Below are 16,806 nucleotides of genomic sequence, written 5' to 3' on the forward strand. Positions count from 1 at the left end.
TACGTATAACTGAATCATCATGCTTTACACCAGAAATTAACACAACATCGGAAATCAACTATACTTCAATTTTAAAAAATAAAATAAAAATAAAATTTTTTAAAAGTTCTCATCCCAAGGGGGAAAATTTTTTTGGTAACTATCGTGACTGGCTATTAATTAGACATACTGGTGATCATTTCACAAGGTATACAAATATCCAATCATTATGTTGTACACCTAAAAGTAATATAATGTTATATATCAATTATAACCTAAAAAAGAAAAAGAAAAAGAAAAGACTACAGGTAAGTGGATGTAGCCGCCTGGCCCTAGGAGGGTGTTCAGTAAATGGTGGTTGTTCTTACTGTGAGGAAAGTAGTTATTTGAAAGGCACGGAGGAGGTAGAATCCACCAGGTATCAGGACAAGACTTGGGAGCGGGGTGGGAGATTCTAGCAAGAGCAGGTTTCAGCCTGGGCAGTTGAGTGTGGGTGTGGTGCCACCAACAGAGAAGGGGGCTGCACGGTGGGGGATGGGGTGCACTTGTTGAGTGACTCACCCGAGTAAGCGAGGAGCAGAGCGCCGCGGGGGCGGAGCCAGAGGAGGAAAGAGGCGGAAGAAAGCTCGCGAAAGAGAGGTGAGGGCGCGGGAAGCGAGCGAGCGCGGTAAGGGGACCACGGGCTCCGAGGGGCGCGAGGGGCGCGGGCGGGGGAGGGGGCGGGCGCCGGGAAGGCGGGGAGCATCCGGGCTGCAGCCGCGGCTGCGCGGGGAGGCGAGCTGAGCTCGGTGGGCGCCGGAGTTGCGGCCTACGAGGCGATCCTCAGCCCCATGGGGAGCACTCCCCCCCCTGGGAGAGGGGGTGACAGCGGGAAGGATGGCAAGACAGGGGGGCCTCCTTGTCCGCGTTACTTCCCAAGTCCTCGGGAACAGAAGTAGTTGGCCTAGAATCGCCAATTCCAACCCCTCTGCGCTGGCCCGGTCTGAGGCTGAGCCTCGGGCAAGGGTCATGAGGCGGCCGGGCGGGGCGGGGGGAGCGGGGCACGGGGAGGGTGGTGGCGGATTCCTGCAAGCGGATTCCGGCTCCTCTCACCCCAACTAGAAAGAGAAAGTGCAGTGACTCCTGTGGCTGTCGGTCCGTCACACGCACCCCCCCCCCACCAATCCTGCTGAGCACCTCCTTCCCACTCACTGCCTGCTTGTCAGCGCTCCTACCACCCTACCCCCAACAACTGAAGAAGCAGAGGGACCCCAAACCAGGCTGAGCCAGGCTTGGTGGTGGGAGCTGCTCCGGGAAGGCAAGACCTTCAGGAGACTTGCTTAGATGTGGACCCGTGACTAATTGCGTGTGAAGGGACTTGACCACCAAAGCTGAGTTTTGGTATCTGTACTTCCTGACTTGAGGCAATGGCCTAACTAAGCCAAGATAATCTAATTTGGCCTTAGGTCAGCAAAGACTTTCTGGAGGTCCTCAAGAAATAGGGCACCTAGGGCTCTGACAGCTGCTCTTTACTGCTCACACACTGTGCTGGGTGCTGAGCTGCAGCAGTTGACTTACCCTCATCTCTAACCCTCATCCCCCACCCTCATCCCTCATCCTCATCCCTCATCCTTGCAACAGCCCCTCAAGGTCCATTATCCACACTTAGCAGGTGAGAAAGTTGAGGCACAGACACTAAGTCACTTGCCCCAAAGCACAGCGCTAGCAAGGAGTAGAGTCAGGATCTGGATCTGAACTCAGGTCTTTCTGATTCAGGACATTCCACCGTAGGGCATCTTGCTGCCCCTACAATAACATTAGGCACATAGAGAGAAACTTGTTACAGCTACATGTTCTCTTGGCTCATATTCCTGGCAGCTTAGTAGGATACAGAGTTGTGTATAAGATATTCATTTTGCAGGGAAATCTGTGGTTGTCATGGAGTCCAGGGCTGCAGAGTGCAGTGGCCATTGCCCAGTAGGGTAGGGGTTGTAGGGTTCATGGTCCACCTGGACTATATCCATCATTGCCAAATCTCTTTTCTGAGCCGTGTGACACCGATGGTTCATTCCCTCCTTCAGAAACTGCCTCCCCGTTGGATCAGCTATTCTTCTCAGTGATTTCCTTCATTTGTTATTTTTCTCTTCTCTTGTTGGTATTCCCTTAGCCTCAATGTTCACATTCTCCGGTACTCTTTTTGGACATTTTATTCATGTTTCCTACTTTACGTATCATCTCAATGGAAGCATCTCCCAAATTCATCTTTCCAGCCTACTCCTAATCTGTAACTCCAGACTCAAATCCTCAAATATTCTAATCCCTCTTGGCTATTTCCAATGTACACCCCCGCAGGCACCCAAATACAGCATTTCCAGACTCAAATTTATCATCTCTGGCCTTCCCACGAGTGTCTTGGTCCAGGACTCTTCACTTCCTTGCCTGAACTATTACAGCACCTTCCTAACTGGCCTTCCTGCCCCTGGAGTCCATCCGCCTCCACAGACCCTCTTGAAAACTCAGAGTCTCAGTCTTCAGATGGGACCAGAGAGAAACAGGCTTTTCTTTCTCAGTGCCCTGTTCGTGCCTCCAGGGAAGCCCTCTGCATGCTGGGTAACCGCTGACTTGTCTGTCTTCTCCTTTAGATTGCAAGTTCCTTTGGCACTGATTTTGTCTTTAACTTCGTTGTATCCCTTGGCCTGGCACATAATAGACACTCAGTAAATATTTGTGTAGTTAATGACCTCGTAATGAATTGAAACTTTTTTTAGGACACAATTTATAGGTCGTAAAACATTTCACTGTGCCTAGTGCAGTATTTCACCCCACTCTACATATGATGTGTCACCATTAGTGAGTTAATGGAGTTAATGTGTGTGTGTGTGTTTGTGGGGGAGGAGCATTAGAAAGTGGATTTGCAGGTGGTTGGAGATAAGACTAAGGACAAAATGAAAATAAGTTTTCCAAATAGGTGAGTTGATCCTAAAGGTGTTTTTATGTTTGACATAAACACTCAGTCATGGCATGGTGACCTCTCTTTCACTTCCCTTAGACATCGGGTCAACAAGGAAGCTGAGTCCACTCAACTAGAAAAGAAGCAGTCATCATGGCTTCAGTGTCTACTCATGGAAACGAAGACAAAGGTCCCCATTTGCCACCACCAAGCAAGCAGGTATATTATTAATTTGAAAGTCTGCCGTCATACAAAACTTTCCTTAAGCCTCATCCTTGACCAGTCATCTTAACTTTTTCCATTCTAGCACGTTGTTAGATGGGTTCAGGGAAAAGGGAAAGAAAGTGTGTTTTTGGCCAGCTTGCAAAGGAGCCTTTTACATTTTTATTTACAATATCCTTTCTTTACTCTTCCCTGTTTAGAATCCAGCTTAACTAACTCTTATACAGTCTGTCAGTGACTGAAGAGGTTTCCTTTAGCAGAGCAAAACTCTTGCTTGAATCTAACAGAATGAAACACGATGCGTGTATTTTACATTTTTGTTACCAAGGCTAATCATACTGTGTGCTGCTGACAGGTGTTCCTTTTCAGGATAGCAGAGACCTTAACTACTAAATTAGCCATCAGATTGAAAACCCAAGTGTTACCAGGGGCACACTTTTTTAACTTGTTAAGAATGAATATTATGCGTTTCAGGGACACATAATTGAAGAAGAGAGAAAGTATTGTGCTGGGTAAATAGAGTTTGTGTTCTCTGGGGTCGACTTTTCAAGCTAAAAATGGGTTATGGAGGAGATGATGTTTAAGGAGCAAAGTTTAGGCAAACAGACAAATGATATCAAATCACAAGGAAAAGAGTCTAGACACCTGAGTTGCCTCTGAGAAACAGAGAGCCATAAAACATGTATGGCTCTACAGAAAAGGCTCGCCAGATCTCCCCAGGAACACTCTGGTGGGAGCTTTAGTCTTGACTGCAGGACTCATAGCAGTGGTAATGGTCGGGGTCCCTGACCTGGGATGTGTATATATGTGTGTGTGTTTGCTGGAGGGGAGGGAGGGAGGTGTTCCTTATTTCTGCTGCAGCCACAAGCAGAACCAAGAAGAGATATTTACACTGGGATAAGGAGGAGTGCTTGCTGAGGAATTAACGTAACTGGAGCGTAAGAATAGCTCCTTCTCTGGTCGCTGTGACTCACCCTGACCACCACCTCCATGTATTGTGCTGTGGGGAGCTGTACAGAAAGAAGAGGGAGGCTGCCTGCTTGGGTCATTTGGGGAGCTCTGAAGGCACAGACACCACAGAGTCCTTCCACCTTGTCATCACACATGTAAAGTGCTTGGCACCGTGCCTGGCCCACAGGAAGGTGCTCAAGAAATGGTGACCACTATCCACACTGACATCCCCTGCAAACAAGGAGTCCAAAAACAACATTAGCAAAATCTTCAAGGTGAATTTCAAAAGCCAAAGAGTTGCACCTCAACAGGAAAAACACAAAGACTCCCAGAGATAAGTGGCAGAGGACCTACATAAGAAATTCACAGACAAGGAAATACAAGTGTGACTTTTAGAGTAAGGAAAAGTTAAATAACAAAAAAAATTTTTAAGTGAATGAATCATCCACAGAATGGGAAAAATTATTTACAAATCATATATCTGATAAGGGTCTAGTATCCAGAATATATAAAGAGCTCTTAGATCTCAACAGCAAAATGATAACGCAATTTAAAAATGGGCAAAGGGCTTAATAGCAATTTCTCCAAAGAAGATGTATAAATGGTCAATAAGCAAATGAAAAGGTGCTGAATGTTATTAATCAGTAGGGAAGTGCAAAGCAAAACCACAGTGAAATACCATTTCATACCCACTAGCATGGCCATAGTGAAAAACAAACAATGTAGTTAATTTAGTTTAAATTAAATAATTTATATTAAAAAATTTAATGTGCTGGAGGGAGGGTATAGCTCAGTGGCAGAGTGCATGCTTAGCATGCATGAGGTCCTGGGTTCAACCCCCAGTACCTCATTAAAAAAAATTAATGTGCTAATATGAAAAAAAATAAGCAAAACAGAAAATAAACATTGACAAGGATATGGAAAAATTGGAAACCTCATACATTGTTGATGGGATTGTAAAATGGTGCAGCTACTATGGAAAAAGTTTGGTAATTCCTCAGTAAGTTAAACAGAGTTACCGTATGGCCCAGCAGAACTGATTACAAGTGTTCAAACAAAAACCTGTACAAGAATGTTTATAGCAGCATTATTCACAATAGCCAAAAGGTGGAAACAACCCAGATGTCCATCAATGGATGAATGGATAAACAAAATGAGTTATATTTATATATTATTGAGCCATGAAAAGATGGATACATGCTACAACGTGGATGAACCTTGGAAACATTATGCAAAGGAAGAGAAGCCAGCCACAGAAGTTTACACGTTGTGGATATTGTTTATATAAAATATCCAGAAGAGGCAAATCCATACAGACAGAAAACAGATTGGTAGTTTCCAGGGGGTTGGAGGGAGGGGGGAGTGGGGAGAGACTCCCTAATGAGTATGGAATTTCCTTTTGGGGTGATGAAAAAGTTCTGGACCTAGATGGGGGTGATGGCTGCACAACATGGTGGATGTACTTAATGCCATGAATGGTATACTTTAAAATGGTAAATATTATGTGTATTTTACCACATTACAAAATTAATGAACTACTGAATAACAAATTGTTATACCCCAGACCCAGTTACAGGGATTGCCTTAACACTGGAGAAGGACAGTCTGGCTGGAGAATATGCAGAGATGCTCAAACACATTAGTTGTCAGATAATAAGATACTACTTTCTACCTATTAGAGTGTTAAATTTTAGAAAACCGGACAATGCCAAGAGTGATAAAACCGTTCTTTTACTCTAACCTGCTTGGAATCCAGCTTAGCTAGCTCCCATGCAGGGTCTGTAGGCATAGAGAGGGACGTTAGTACCCTGCCTCTGGGAGTGGATACTGGTGCGGCCCTTGGGGAGCGCACTCTAGCAAGACTTTGTCACATTGGGAATATGCATCCCTATATTTTACTTCTCAAAATATATCTGAAAGATGTTCTCATGTGGGTCTATAAGGGGGGTATTTGGCAGTGGGGACTTGGAAGCATCCTGGAGAATCATGCAGCAGTTAGAAACAGTGGACTCGATAGATATCATAATGAAGATGGATCTTAAAAGCATAGAGCTGAGTTGAAAACATCTTTAAAAATAAAACTAAATATATAAAACAATGCCATTTGCAGTAAGAAATGCATGCACCCAAAACAATGAACATTTTGCAAGCATACATACAAGCAAAAGAGCTACATTAAACACCCAGAATAGCAGTGATGGGCAGAGGATGAGAATGGAGAAGGTGGGTAAGAGTAAATGAATAGTACACACATACCTACCAACAGGGAGGGATCATAAAAGATGAGAGTCCAGATTATAGCATATCAACTTATTAAAAAAAAATACTCTAGAACTAGTGAAAATAATCATGTCAACCATGTCAATAGTTCCACCAGAAATTATGTGCAGACCATTTATAAATGTGTAAAAAAATACTGTTAAGATAGAAAGTAAGCTATGTAGAAAAATAAAAAGCAGTCTGTTGCTGCTTTTTAGACTATGGTTGCACATAGTCTAAAAATGCACGTAAAGTGTAACTAGGTAAATTGGAATTCAGATATAGATAACTTGTAATACACTGCTCTGAGTGTGATTCCCAGGTGTGTAAATATTATGCTCTAGAGGAAGTCTCTTCACCCAGGAAGTAACCTTGAACTGGGTCTTACGGAGACCAGGAGGCAAAAGGAGTGAGTGGTATTGCAGGGTAAGAAAGAAAGGCTGGAGGTAAGAAAGAAAATGTGGCCCCAGCAGTAATGCATTCCAACCAGATACCTGCTCCATGCTCACTGGTCAGTGAATCACTCTTTGCCTCTCCAACTGAGGTTCTTTTCTTGCTTAAGTCCATCCAGCATTTGCAGCTGGCAGGCACCGGCTGAAGCTGGCCGGCACCGGCTGAAGCTGGCCATCGCTCTGGGCTGGCAGCCAGGACAGAATGCATGCTGTGTGACCAGAGTGGAGACCTCCTCACCCTCCAGAGAAAACAGAGCGGATGCTTTTCTCATGATTTCTGTCAACTTACCATGTAACTTTCCTTGCAGAGTCTGTTGTTTTGTCCAAAATCAAAACTGCACATCCACAGAGCAGAGATTTCAAAGATTATCCGGGAATGTCAAGAAGAAAGTTTCTGGAAGAGAGGTAATTGTACCCCTCTTAATCTTTGTTAACACTATTTGCTGCAATAAACTGCCTACGTATCATATTAGAATTATGGAAATGATATGTTTTTGTACAGGGACTTTGCAAATTCCTTGAAGAAGATTCCTATCTGAGGCTGTTTGGAATTTGAATCCATGCTGAGACCCTTTTAAGGGCAGGGATAATATCTGATTTAGGAGCAGTTTACATCCCTTACCAAAAAGTGATGCACACGTGACACTTCCCTTCGTGTGACCAAGAATGTGTACCATGAGTGTTATTTAGAATTTCTTAAAAAGTAGAGCTTCCTGAATTCCACTAGGCTCTAACCTTCATCAAGTTTAGAAATGATGTCAAGTTCATCGCTCCCTCTCAGAGCCAAGCACAGTGCTTTACATATAAAAAGACCTTCTCAAATATTTGTGGAATGAATGAAAAGTGGCAGCATTCTATTAATATTTCTCTTACAGTGTCTTAAAATAATCTTTTCTGCTGAATCTTTTCCTCTTTCGGGGCCTGCTTTGTATAAGAGAAGGGTGTGAATTCAGGCATTGCATTAAGGTCTCTTCCAATTAAAAAAATTCATGATTTGGCATTTGAAAATGTCATAATAGGGCCTGTAGATACAGTCCCAGTACTTTGCAATAGTGCTGGCATAGACATAATTTATACTTTGAAGTACTCGCTTTGATTTTGTAAATCATTCAAATCCAGTATCAATTGTTTTTGGAAGTAACACATTTTAGAAGTTGATATGCACTATGTACTACTGGTTATAGATCGTGCTGCTGGGAAGTCTTTTTTGACAACCTATGAGTAAGTAATTTAGTTTTTTTTTTTTGATGGGGGGAGGTCATTAGATTTATTTGTTTAATTACTTTTTTAATGGAGGTACTGGGGATTGAACCCAGGACCTCAAGCATGCTAAGCATGCACTCTATCACTTGAGCTATCCCCTCCACCTGGGTGAGTCATTTAATTAAGCCCTAGTAGTTTAACATTTCAGTGTGACCCACTTGCCTCTCTCATCAGGTAGATCTGAGAGGAGGAATTGATTCTATTTGATTTGTCATGGTTGCCAAGAGGAGCTAGATGTTTATCACTGCTCTTTGCTTTGGGAAGAAGTCGTTTGACGCATTTTGACAGAACTAGAAAGTGCCTTTGTCAGAGGAACTTGCCTGTTTTTAAAAGTCATTGCTAAACATTGCCCGTGTGAATGTAGTAATCTTCAGAAGATAGACTTACCCAAATTGTGTCACAAAACATCATAAAAGACAAAAGCAGAGAATTATCCTAGATAGGGTATGCAATTTATTGTACTTTTTAATAAAACTTTTATGTAGGATTGAAAATTTCAAAGTATATAGCTAGCAGCAACTCCCAAATTCAACAGCAAAGTCCACACACATGAAGAGGCCCATGGGTATGCAGTGATCAGGACCAGATGCGTGATGGGTGTTGGAGATGGAGTTGCAGTTGCGTGGGGTTTAGGTTTTGTCACATTACTGCTATGTCAGGCTGAGTGCCTGGGGCAGACCCCAGGAAAATTCTCCATGCTGTGCTCAACAAATATTTGTTGAATAGTAACAAATGACTAAACTCCCACTGCCAAGGTAGGCTGAGAAAACACTCAGAGTCATTCTCCCTGACTTCTAGGTGAGGTGCCAAGTTTTAAAACAGCAATATTGAAGGGCGTTTTTGTTTTACAGCTCTGCCTTTTTCTCTCGTAAGCATGCTTGTCACCCAAGGACTGGTCCACCAAGGTAAAATTCAGTATTTGTTACATAATTTAACTTAAGAGAATCTAGTTTTCACTGGCCCTCCTGGCAATCTTTGGTTCTTGGCGTTTATTTTTTTGGTGAAGGATTTATTCATGCAGGCTTTTGCCTTCTTCTAGCCTACATCCCCCTCTCCCCCTCCTCCTGTTCTGCAGAATGGGCGATTATGTTAGGTTATGTAGCAAAGGGAAATTAAATTTGCAAATGGAATTAAGGTTGCTAATCAGCTGACCTTAAAATAGGATTATCCAGATGGGCTCAATATAATCAAAAGGGTCCTTAACAATGAGAGTGGATCAGAAGACAGAACCAGAGAGATGGCAAAATGAGAAAGACTCAGCTCAACCTTACTGACTCTGAAGATGGAGGAAGGGGTCACAAGTCAAGGAATGAGTGGCTTCTAGAAGCTGGAAAGGCAAGAAACCCTAGAGCCTCCAGGCAGATCTGTCGACACCTTGATTTAGCCCTGTGCTATGGTCTGAATGTTTGTGTCCCTCCAGATTCACGTATTGGAATTCTAAAGCCCCGGGTGATGGTATTAGGAGGTGGGGCCTTTGGAGGTGATCAGGACTTGAGGGTGGAGCCCACATGAATGGGGTTAGTGCTCTTATAGAAGAGGCCCTACATGTTACAGCAGCTCAAATGGACTAGAGCACCCAGTGAGACCCATTTTGAGCTTCTGGCCTCCAGAACTGTAATGTAATGTGTTGGATTTGTGTTGTTGTAAACCATTGTGGTAATTTGTTAGAACAGCCACAGGAAAGGAGTGCAGCCACAGGAAAGGAGTACAAGACTCTGTACCAGAGTCCCTGTTATGGTTAGATTGTTCCCTGCACAAGGGTGCTCCCGGGAGGAGGTGAGCGGGGCTGAATCCACCCAAGCTCTGTCCATCAAGCCGCTTGTCCTGACGAGAGGCTGCATCAGGAAGGGCGCCCTGTCTAACGTGTGCAATAGATCGTGGGGACTGGCCGCCTCCCTGCATCTCCCACATGACCTCTCCCTGCCTCAGCGTTTTCCAGTGTTCCCCTCTGTTCTTCCTTCCTTGCTCTCTTCTTTCTCTCTGACTCCGTCTAACCAGACTGCATCTAACCAGAGAGTGCACAGGCACTGCTGAGTCTCTCAACAAGGCACCTGACCCTGTTGAAGGCTGTCACATTGAACACTGCTGATTACTAGGACTATTTTTAAACTACATTTTTGTGTGTATGTGTGTGTGGAGAGGAGGTAATGAGGTTTATTTATTCTTTAAATGGAAATGATCTCGGGTTTTTTTTAATTTTTGTTTTTTATTTATTTATGTTTGGCTTTTTGAGGGGAAGATAATTAGGTTTTACTTATTTATTTTAATGGAGGTTCTGAGGATTGAACCTGGGACCTCATGCATGCTAAGCGCACACTCTACCACTGAGCTATACCCTCCTCCACTGATTATTAGAATTTTAAAGAGTATTTGTACCGAGCAAACATGAAGGAAGATATTTAGTTCTTTTTTGGATCTCGAAGTCCACGTATGTTATATAGCTAGAACCTCATTTCAGTCAAATTATTCTTGTCCTTAAAGTTGATTTATTAAATATGATTTCATTTCGATAACTTGAAGATAGTCTTTTTGTGGAAATTTATTTGTCAGTCAGTAATAAGCCTTTGTCAGAATGTATTTGACACAGAAAAAATATGCTATCTATAACCTAAAGGGATTATGTTTTACAAATATTAAATTACTCAAAATCTACCATCTCTTGCATCTGTGCGAATACATTTTTCTAGGTTGTGTATTAGTCTTCTACAGATTTCCACAAACGTAGTGGCTTAAAACAATATAAATTTATTAGCTTACTGTCCTAGAGGTCAGAAGTCCAGAATGGGTTTCGCTGAGCTGAAATCAAAGTGTCCGCAGGGCTGCATTCCTCTCTGGGGGCTCGAGGGCTTCCTTTCCCTTCCTTGGCCCATGGCCCCTTCCTCTGTCTGCAAAGCCAGCAACTTGAGCCGAGTTATACTGCCATTTGTCTGGTTCTGTCTCCAAATCCTTTCACATTCAAGGGTCGTTGTGGTTACATTGGCCCCACCCAAATAATCCAGGATAATCTCGCTATTTTATTTTATTATTATTTTTATTACAGTATAGTCAGTTACAGTGTGTCAATTTCTGGTGTACAGCAGAATGTCCCAGTCATACACGTATATACATATGTTTGTTTTCATATTCTTTTTCATTAAAGGTTATTACAAGATATTGAATACAGTTCCCTGTGTCATACAGAAGGAATTTGTTTTTTATCTATTTTTATATATAGTAGTTAGTCATCTGGTTAGCAGCCTTAGTTCCATTTTCTACCCTAATTCTCTTTTGTTGTGTGACGTGACATACTCAGTTTCCAAGGGTTGGGATGGAGGCATCTTTAGGAGGCCATTATTCTGCCCACTAGAGGTGTTAATGTTTTCATTTTAGAATTGTGATTATATATACTGTGACTCTCTAAATTGAAATTCTGTGTTGTTACTTTAAAAGGGGAAGGGGGCAATGACTAATTGTTTGGAGCTAAGTTATTATCTTCACCTTGGCCCTGATACCTTTAAATAAGTTTCTTTATAAATTTCATTAAGTTATAAAATGAAATAATAATGTACTTATATATTATTTCTTAGGTTATTTAGCAGCAAATCCAAGATTTGGATCATTGCCTAAAGTCGCACGTAAGTCATAGAAGTTAAAAAAAAAAAAAGATTCACTTTTTTTAAAAAGATGTGTGTGGCAACTGGAGAGGGAATGTCCAGGTTAACCAAATTGCATGTGTTGACTCTCTGAAAAATCGGTTTCCATTTTTTGCCGCTTTGCAATTTTTAGTACATTCAGCACTTTCTGATAGAAAGCTGAGCAGTAGGGACGTCACCCTAGTCCTCTTTAAAGCATGGACTAGGAGGGCCTGGCAGGATATACGAGAGGACCTCAGCAGCAGAGCCTCGGAATGACAGCTCCAGCAGAGGTTTTCATTTTCTTCTTTTGGTCAGTCTTTTTGAATTATTTTCTGTAATGGACATAATAAATGAATGATTTTTTTTTAATGAGGGCTTTCTATTAAACATTTACCATAAACTTGAAAGTTTCATCTTCTTGCACTGATTATAACAGACCTCGCATGTACACAGAGGATGCTTTCCTGTTTATAATCTGAAACTTCATTCCCAGCAGGAAGAGCAGGCTAGAGATTTCTCCTGTAGGTGGTTCCCTCTGCCTTGCGACCTCTGTCCCCTACAGGCAAGAGGGACTGCAGCTCCCCATATGCCAATCCAGAGAATTAAGAGTCTCTCCCACCCAGTGGTTTGGAGGCTGCCTATAGCCACAACCCACGTCCTACCTCTCCCTCCCGTGGTGGCTTCAGAGATTTGTTGGCCAGTGGGCCTCCCTCTGGCTGCCCGTCTCTGGGACATCACCTTTACTTGCTCTGTCCTGGCCCTCCTACCTCCAGTTCAAAACTCAGGACATCAAAAAGTCTGCAGTTCCCAAGCTTGCTCTTTAATAGCTTCTTCCCCATAGTTTTTGTTCATTGATTTATCAAGGTACTTCTGATATAAAAATTACCACTTTTAATAAAGAAACTTCCAGAAGGTAATTAATAGAGGCAATTCCAAACCTTTAAATTATTTTTAACATCTTTTTATTGAGTTATAGTCATTTTACAGTGTTGTGTCAAATTCCAGTTTAGAGCACAATTTTTCAGTTATACGTGAACATACATATATTCATTGTCACATTTTTTTCCCAAACCTTTAAATTATTTATCTTTCCCGACCTGCTTTTACAGTTGCTGGTATCTTGGGATTTGGCCTTGGAAAGGCATCATACATAAGAGTATGCCAGAGTAAATTCCATGTCTTTGAAGATCAGCTGCGTGGGGCTGGTTTTGGTCCAGGGCATAACAGGTTGGTACTCTGTTTGATTGAGGGATTGTTAAAGATAATTATTGAAAAGGAAATGAAAGATCATTTACTATTTATAATATTAAACAGTTTGTAATATTCATATATTGAAAAAAGACTCAAAGTTTGAGTTGTTGCTGTTGAACCTCAATAATAATTATTTATGATTTAACTGAATTACTTATTTCATTTGCTTAGTTAACATTTAGTGAGTACCAACTATGTTCAAGGCATTGTGCAAGTCTATAGAATGCCTTAGTCAGCAGACACAGCTTCTACCATCACGGGATTATATAAATTTAAACAGGGTTCTTTACTGCAGGACTTCTCAGAGCCTTTACTATATTAATGTAAATTGTGATTCTCATTAGGGGTGCAAGCAGTAGGACTCTGGAATTAGCAGCATTACCTCTGCTGTTAGAGTCCCTGGGTTCAAAAGCAGTTCTAGCACTTGTGTGACCTTGGACAAGTTTCTTAAACTCTCAAATCTTCAGTTTTCCCATCTGTGTAAAATGGTGATCAGAATTGTTTTCATGGGATATTATAAGGAATAGAAATGATTGTCTATGACAGTCAGTGCTCTGTAAATAGTAGCTATTTCTACCATGGTATTACAGAACTAGTGCTGGGGACACATTTCTGTAAAGATCCCTCACTTGTCACAGTGGACTATGTTTGAGAGTCAGTACGACATGGTGAAAACAACATGGGACGGAAAGAGTACTGTTAGCCTTTCTGTGGATGAAATTCAAGGAGTCTGAAACCAAGAAACAACTCCTATTATTCTTGAAAAAAATTAGGCTTGAGAACTTTAGGTTAGAAAATATTCCGAGGGGGTGGAGGGTGTAGCTCCGTGGTAAAGCACATGCTTATTGTGCAAGAGGTCGTGGATTCAATCCCCAGCACCTCTGGTGACAAAAAAAAATAAGAAGAAGAAGGAGGAGGAGGAGGAGGAGGGGGAGGGAAGAATAAGAAGGAGGAGAAGGAGAAGAAGAAGAAGAAGAAAGGAGGGGGGAGGGGCAGGGGGAGGGGGAAGGGGAAGGAGAAGAAAGAAAATACCTCTAAATAATATTGTGTTCAGACTAGAGCTTCCAATGTCAAAGTGCAAACCACCATTTTTGCTTCTGTTCTAGGCACTGCCTACTTACCTGTGAGGAATGCAAAATAAAGCATGGATTAAGTGAGGAGGGACGTTCACAACCTTCGGCTTCCTAAACTCTGTGACTGTGGCTTTTGAAGTTTCTAAAAACCTCTGAATTTGTACGCATTTAAATTTTCAAGTGTGCTTTAAAATAACATACTTATAGTGGAATAGTTACATGGTGATTTTTCTCACTCTGTTGAAATGCTTTCAGTGTTAATTCTCAATTGACTTGAGCACTACATGTTTTTCTGCTGCTTAAGATCATGTTGGGAGCATTCATACACCAAAAGAAAGAACGTAGCACTCTAAAAGAAAGAATGTCGCACTCTCACTTGCTTACAGCTAATTAAAAGAATTTAGAGATGTCTCTCATTCGACCGCATCCATTCTTTGACTCTGCTTTTGTTCAGGCTTTTAAGATCTCTAACAGAGGACAGGAATGAGTTGAGAAATTTGAAAAGTCCTGCCCCAGAGAAAACCAGTTTGTACAGATAGAAATACAGGGCAAGAAAGATTGTGTCTATGGGAAGTCCTTTTTAAAATATGGGGGGCCAAGATTTTTTAACTTAATGAAAAACATTTCATTTGGTAGAGTCACAATATGAATCAGCTGTCCTTTTGGTGACCTAAGTGACTTTATGTCTCATCGGTATGATAAGGTTTTGGAAAAGTCTGTTGTCTTTGGGTTACTTACTTACCTAATGCGTAGTACTGATGGTCAGCACTCAAGAGCTGGGTCCTTAGTGAGGAGAGTATAGCTCAGTGGTAGAATGTACGTCTAGCATGCATGAGGTCCTGGGTTCAATCCCCAGTACCTCCATTAAAAAATATTAAATAAACAAACCTAATTACTGCCCCCCCAATTAAAACCCATAACTGTGTTCTTTTTTATACTGCTAGTGGCCTGAAAGAATAAACACAACTTCCCAAAATGTCCCTCCTTCTCCCGAGAAACAGTTTACATATTTCTGAGAGGAATCACCAGAATTAATTCATGGAATGATAAACTTCAGGGCTTTGAGGGAGCTCAGAGGCTAGCCAACCCAACTCCAAGCATTGAATTCCTATTCTCCTGCCAGGTTTTTTTGCATGAAAACAAACTCTTCCCCCGGGGACCTTTTGTTTTACAGCAGGTTGTCTGAGCCTTCCATGAAAACTTCTCATATCTTTGCATTTTCTCAGGAAAATATGCATATGTATCACCATTTTTATATATATATAGTGTGTGTGGTGTGTGTTCACAGTTGCATTTTACTTAATACATCTTGAAACCTGTACCATGGAGGTGAAAAAGGGAATCTCATCATAGGTTAATGCTTGATAGATAAAATTTTATGTTCTACATCAAAAATATTTGGAAGTTTTTATTTTTACATGAACATTAAGTGTATAAAATGGGGTGACTTTGACAAGGTCTTTTTTTATATTACACAACCCGGTTTTTCCATTGATAAAGTTCTATTTCTGTAAATCAGAACACAGAGCCAATATCTTAGCTTCTTGGATGCACTTTAACTCCTGGCTCTGACAACTAGCAATTGGTGACTTTGTTATCTCAGCTACTGGTGAAAATTCAGAATTGGGCACATTTATTTCCTGCGTCCCAGAAAATGATTTCCCAGGGATCAGAACATTTTCACATTGCTAAGCACAGCAGGTCAATGTTAAAATCAGCCTCAGGGCAGTGGGAAAAGGTGAATCCATTATTGTTGAAAAGGAACATTGCTTTTGCTGCTGACATCTTCATAGTCCTTTAAATTCCAGTTGGGCTTATGGTTTGGGCTCTTGATTTTCCTAAGTGGATTAGCTTTTCATTGAAGCAGTTTATCACAGTGATCTTACTGTTAAAGGAAATCAATAAAGAAAAAAAAATTGGAAGGTCATCCAAGAAATCTTGAATATTTTTGCTGCATTATCTGTTGTACATATTAGGAAGCAAGTATCTGAGGGAGAATGTCTGTTTTTGCAAGAAGATGTGTTAAAGGAGCCGAATTTGTTAGCATTTAGCGGTTACCAGCACTCATCCCCAAGGTGGTCAGTAGTTTATAAAAGCAGTACTTTAATGATATATTTAAAAAAAAAAAACCTCGGTGGGGTGGGATGGGAAATAGCTCAGTGGTGGAGCACACGCTTAGCATGCCTAAGGTCCTGGATTCAATCCCCAGTATTTCCATTAAACAAAAAAAATTATACACACACACACACACAACATGGACTGATGTTCAAGAATGAAGAAAATGGAAAAGATTCCATTATTTCACATTTGGTTAATGGAATTTAAAATGTATCATTTACCTACTTTATCCCTGGATGTACTTGTAAGAAGAGACAAACTTGATATCTGAAATCAACAAGCCTTGTCACACATTTGTACCTTCTCTAAACAATGTTGTAACATGCTCTTAACAGTGGAGAATGGCATTAATGAGAATAAGGATGATCTTTATCCAACCAGAAAACATCAAAATGATTTCTTTTAATCCCATGCATTCTGTGGCACTCCAGTCATGCTTGGAAGTGTGTTCCTGTTTTAAGTTACATACAAATGGATGACAAGAAAGGATTCTATCAAGCTGTTATATATTTTGAGACATTACTCAAGTTTTCCACCCACTATTAGCTAAGGTGACCATTTGTTTCTAAATTTTTCTTCTGTATGATCCTGGGATTCAAAAGTTATTGCTAGAGTTAAGCTATATTCTGCATGAAGTACACATTTCACAATTTTAAAAATAGTAGAAAAATCCTTTTATGTCTGATTTGTTTACC

General features: G+C 41.3%; 1 protein-coding gene across 2 annotated transcripts; it reads left to right on the forward strand.

Moving 5' to 3' along the window:
* Window positions 1-470: 470 nt before the first annotated feature.
* On the forward strand, window positions 471-14,409 carry OCIAD2 (OCIA domain containing 2). 2 transcript variants are annotated; one of them, XM_010962577.3, is made up of 7 exons: window positions 471-618; window positions 3,008-3,127; window positions 7,101-7,197; window positions 8,907-8,960; window positions 11,622-11,669; window positions 12,779-12,896; window positions 14,027-14,409. In XM_010962577.3, the coding sequence occupies exons 2-7, from the start codon at window positions 3,062-3,064 to the stop codon at window positions 14,106-14,108; spliced, it is 465 nt and encodes a 154-aa protein (XP_010960879.1). In that variant the 5' UTR covers window positions 471-618; window positions 3,008-3,061; the 3' UTR covers window positions 14,109-14,409. The 2 variants fall into 2 exon arrangements, with proteins under 2 accessions (XP_010960879.1, XP_010960878.1); XM_010962576.2 differs by having other exon boundaries at window positions 512-646.
* Window positions 14,410-16,806: the final 2,397 nt, after the last annotated feature.

The sequence above is a fragment of the Camelus bactrianus genome, chromosome 2 (assembly GCF_048773025.1).
Source record: "Camelus bactrianus isolate YW-2024 breed Bactrian camel chromosome 2, ASM4877302v1, whole genome shotgun sequence".
NCBI lineage: Eukaryota > Metazoa > Chordata > Mammalia > Artiodactyla > Camelidae > Camelus > Camelus bactrianus.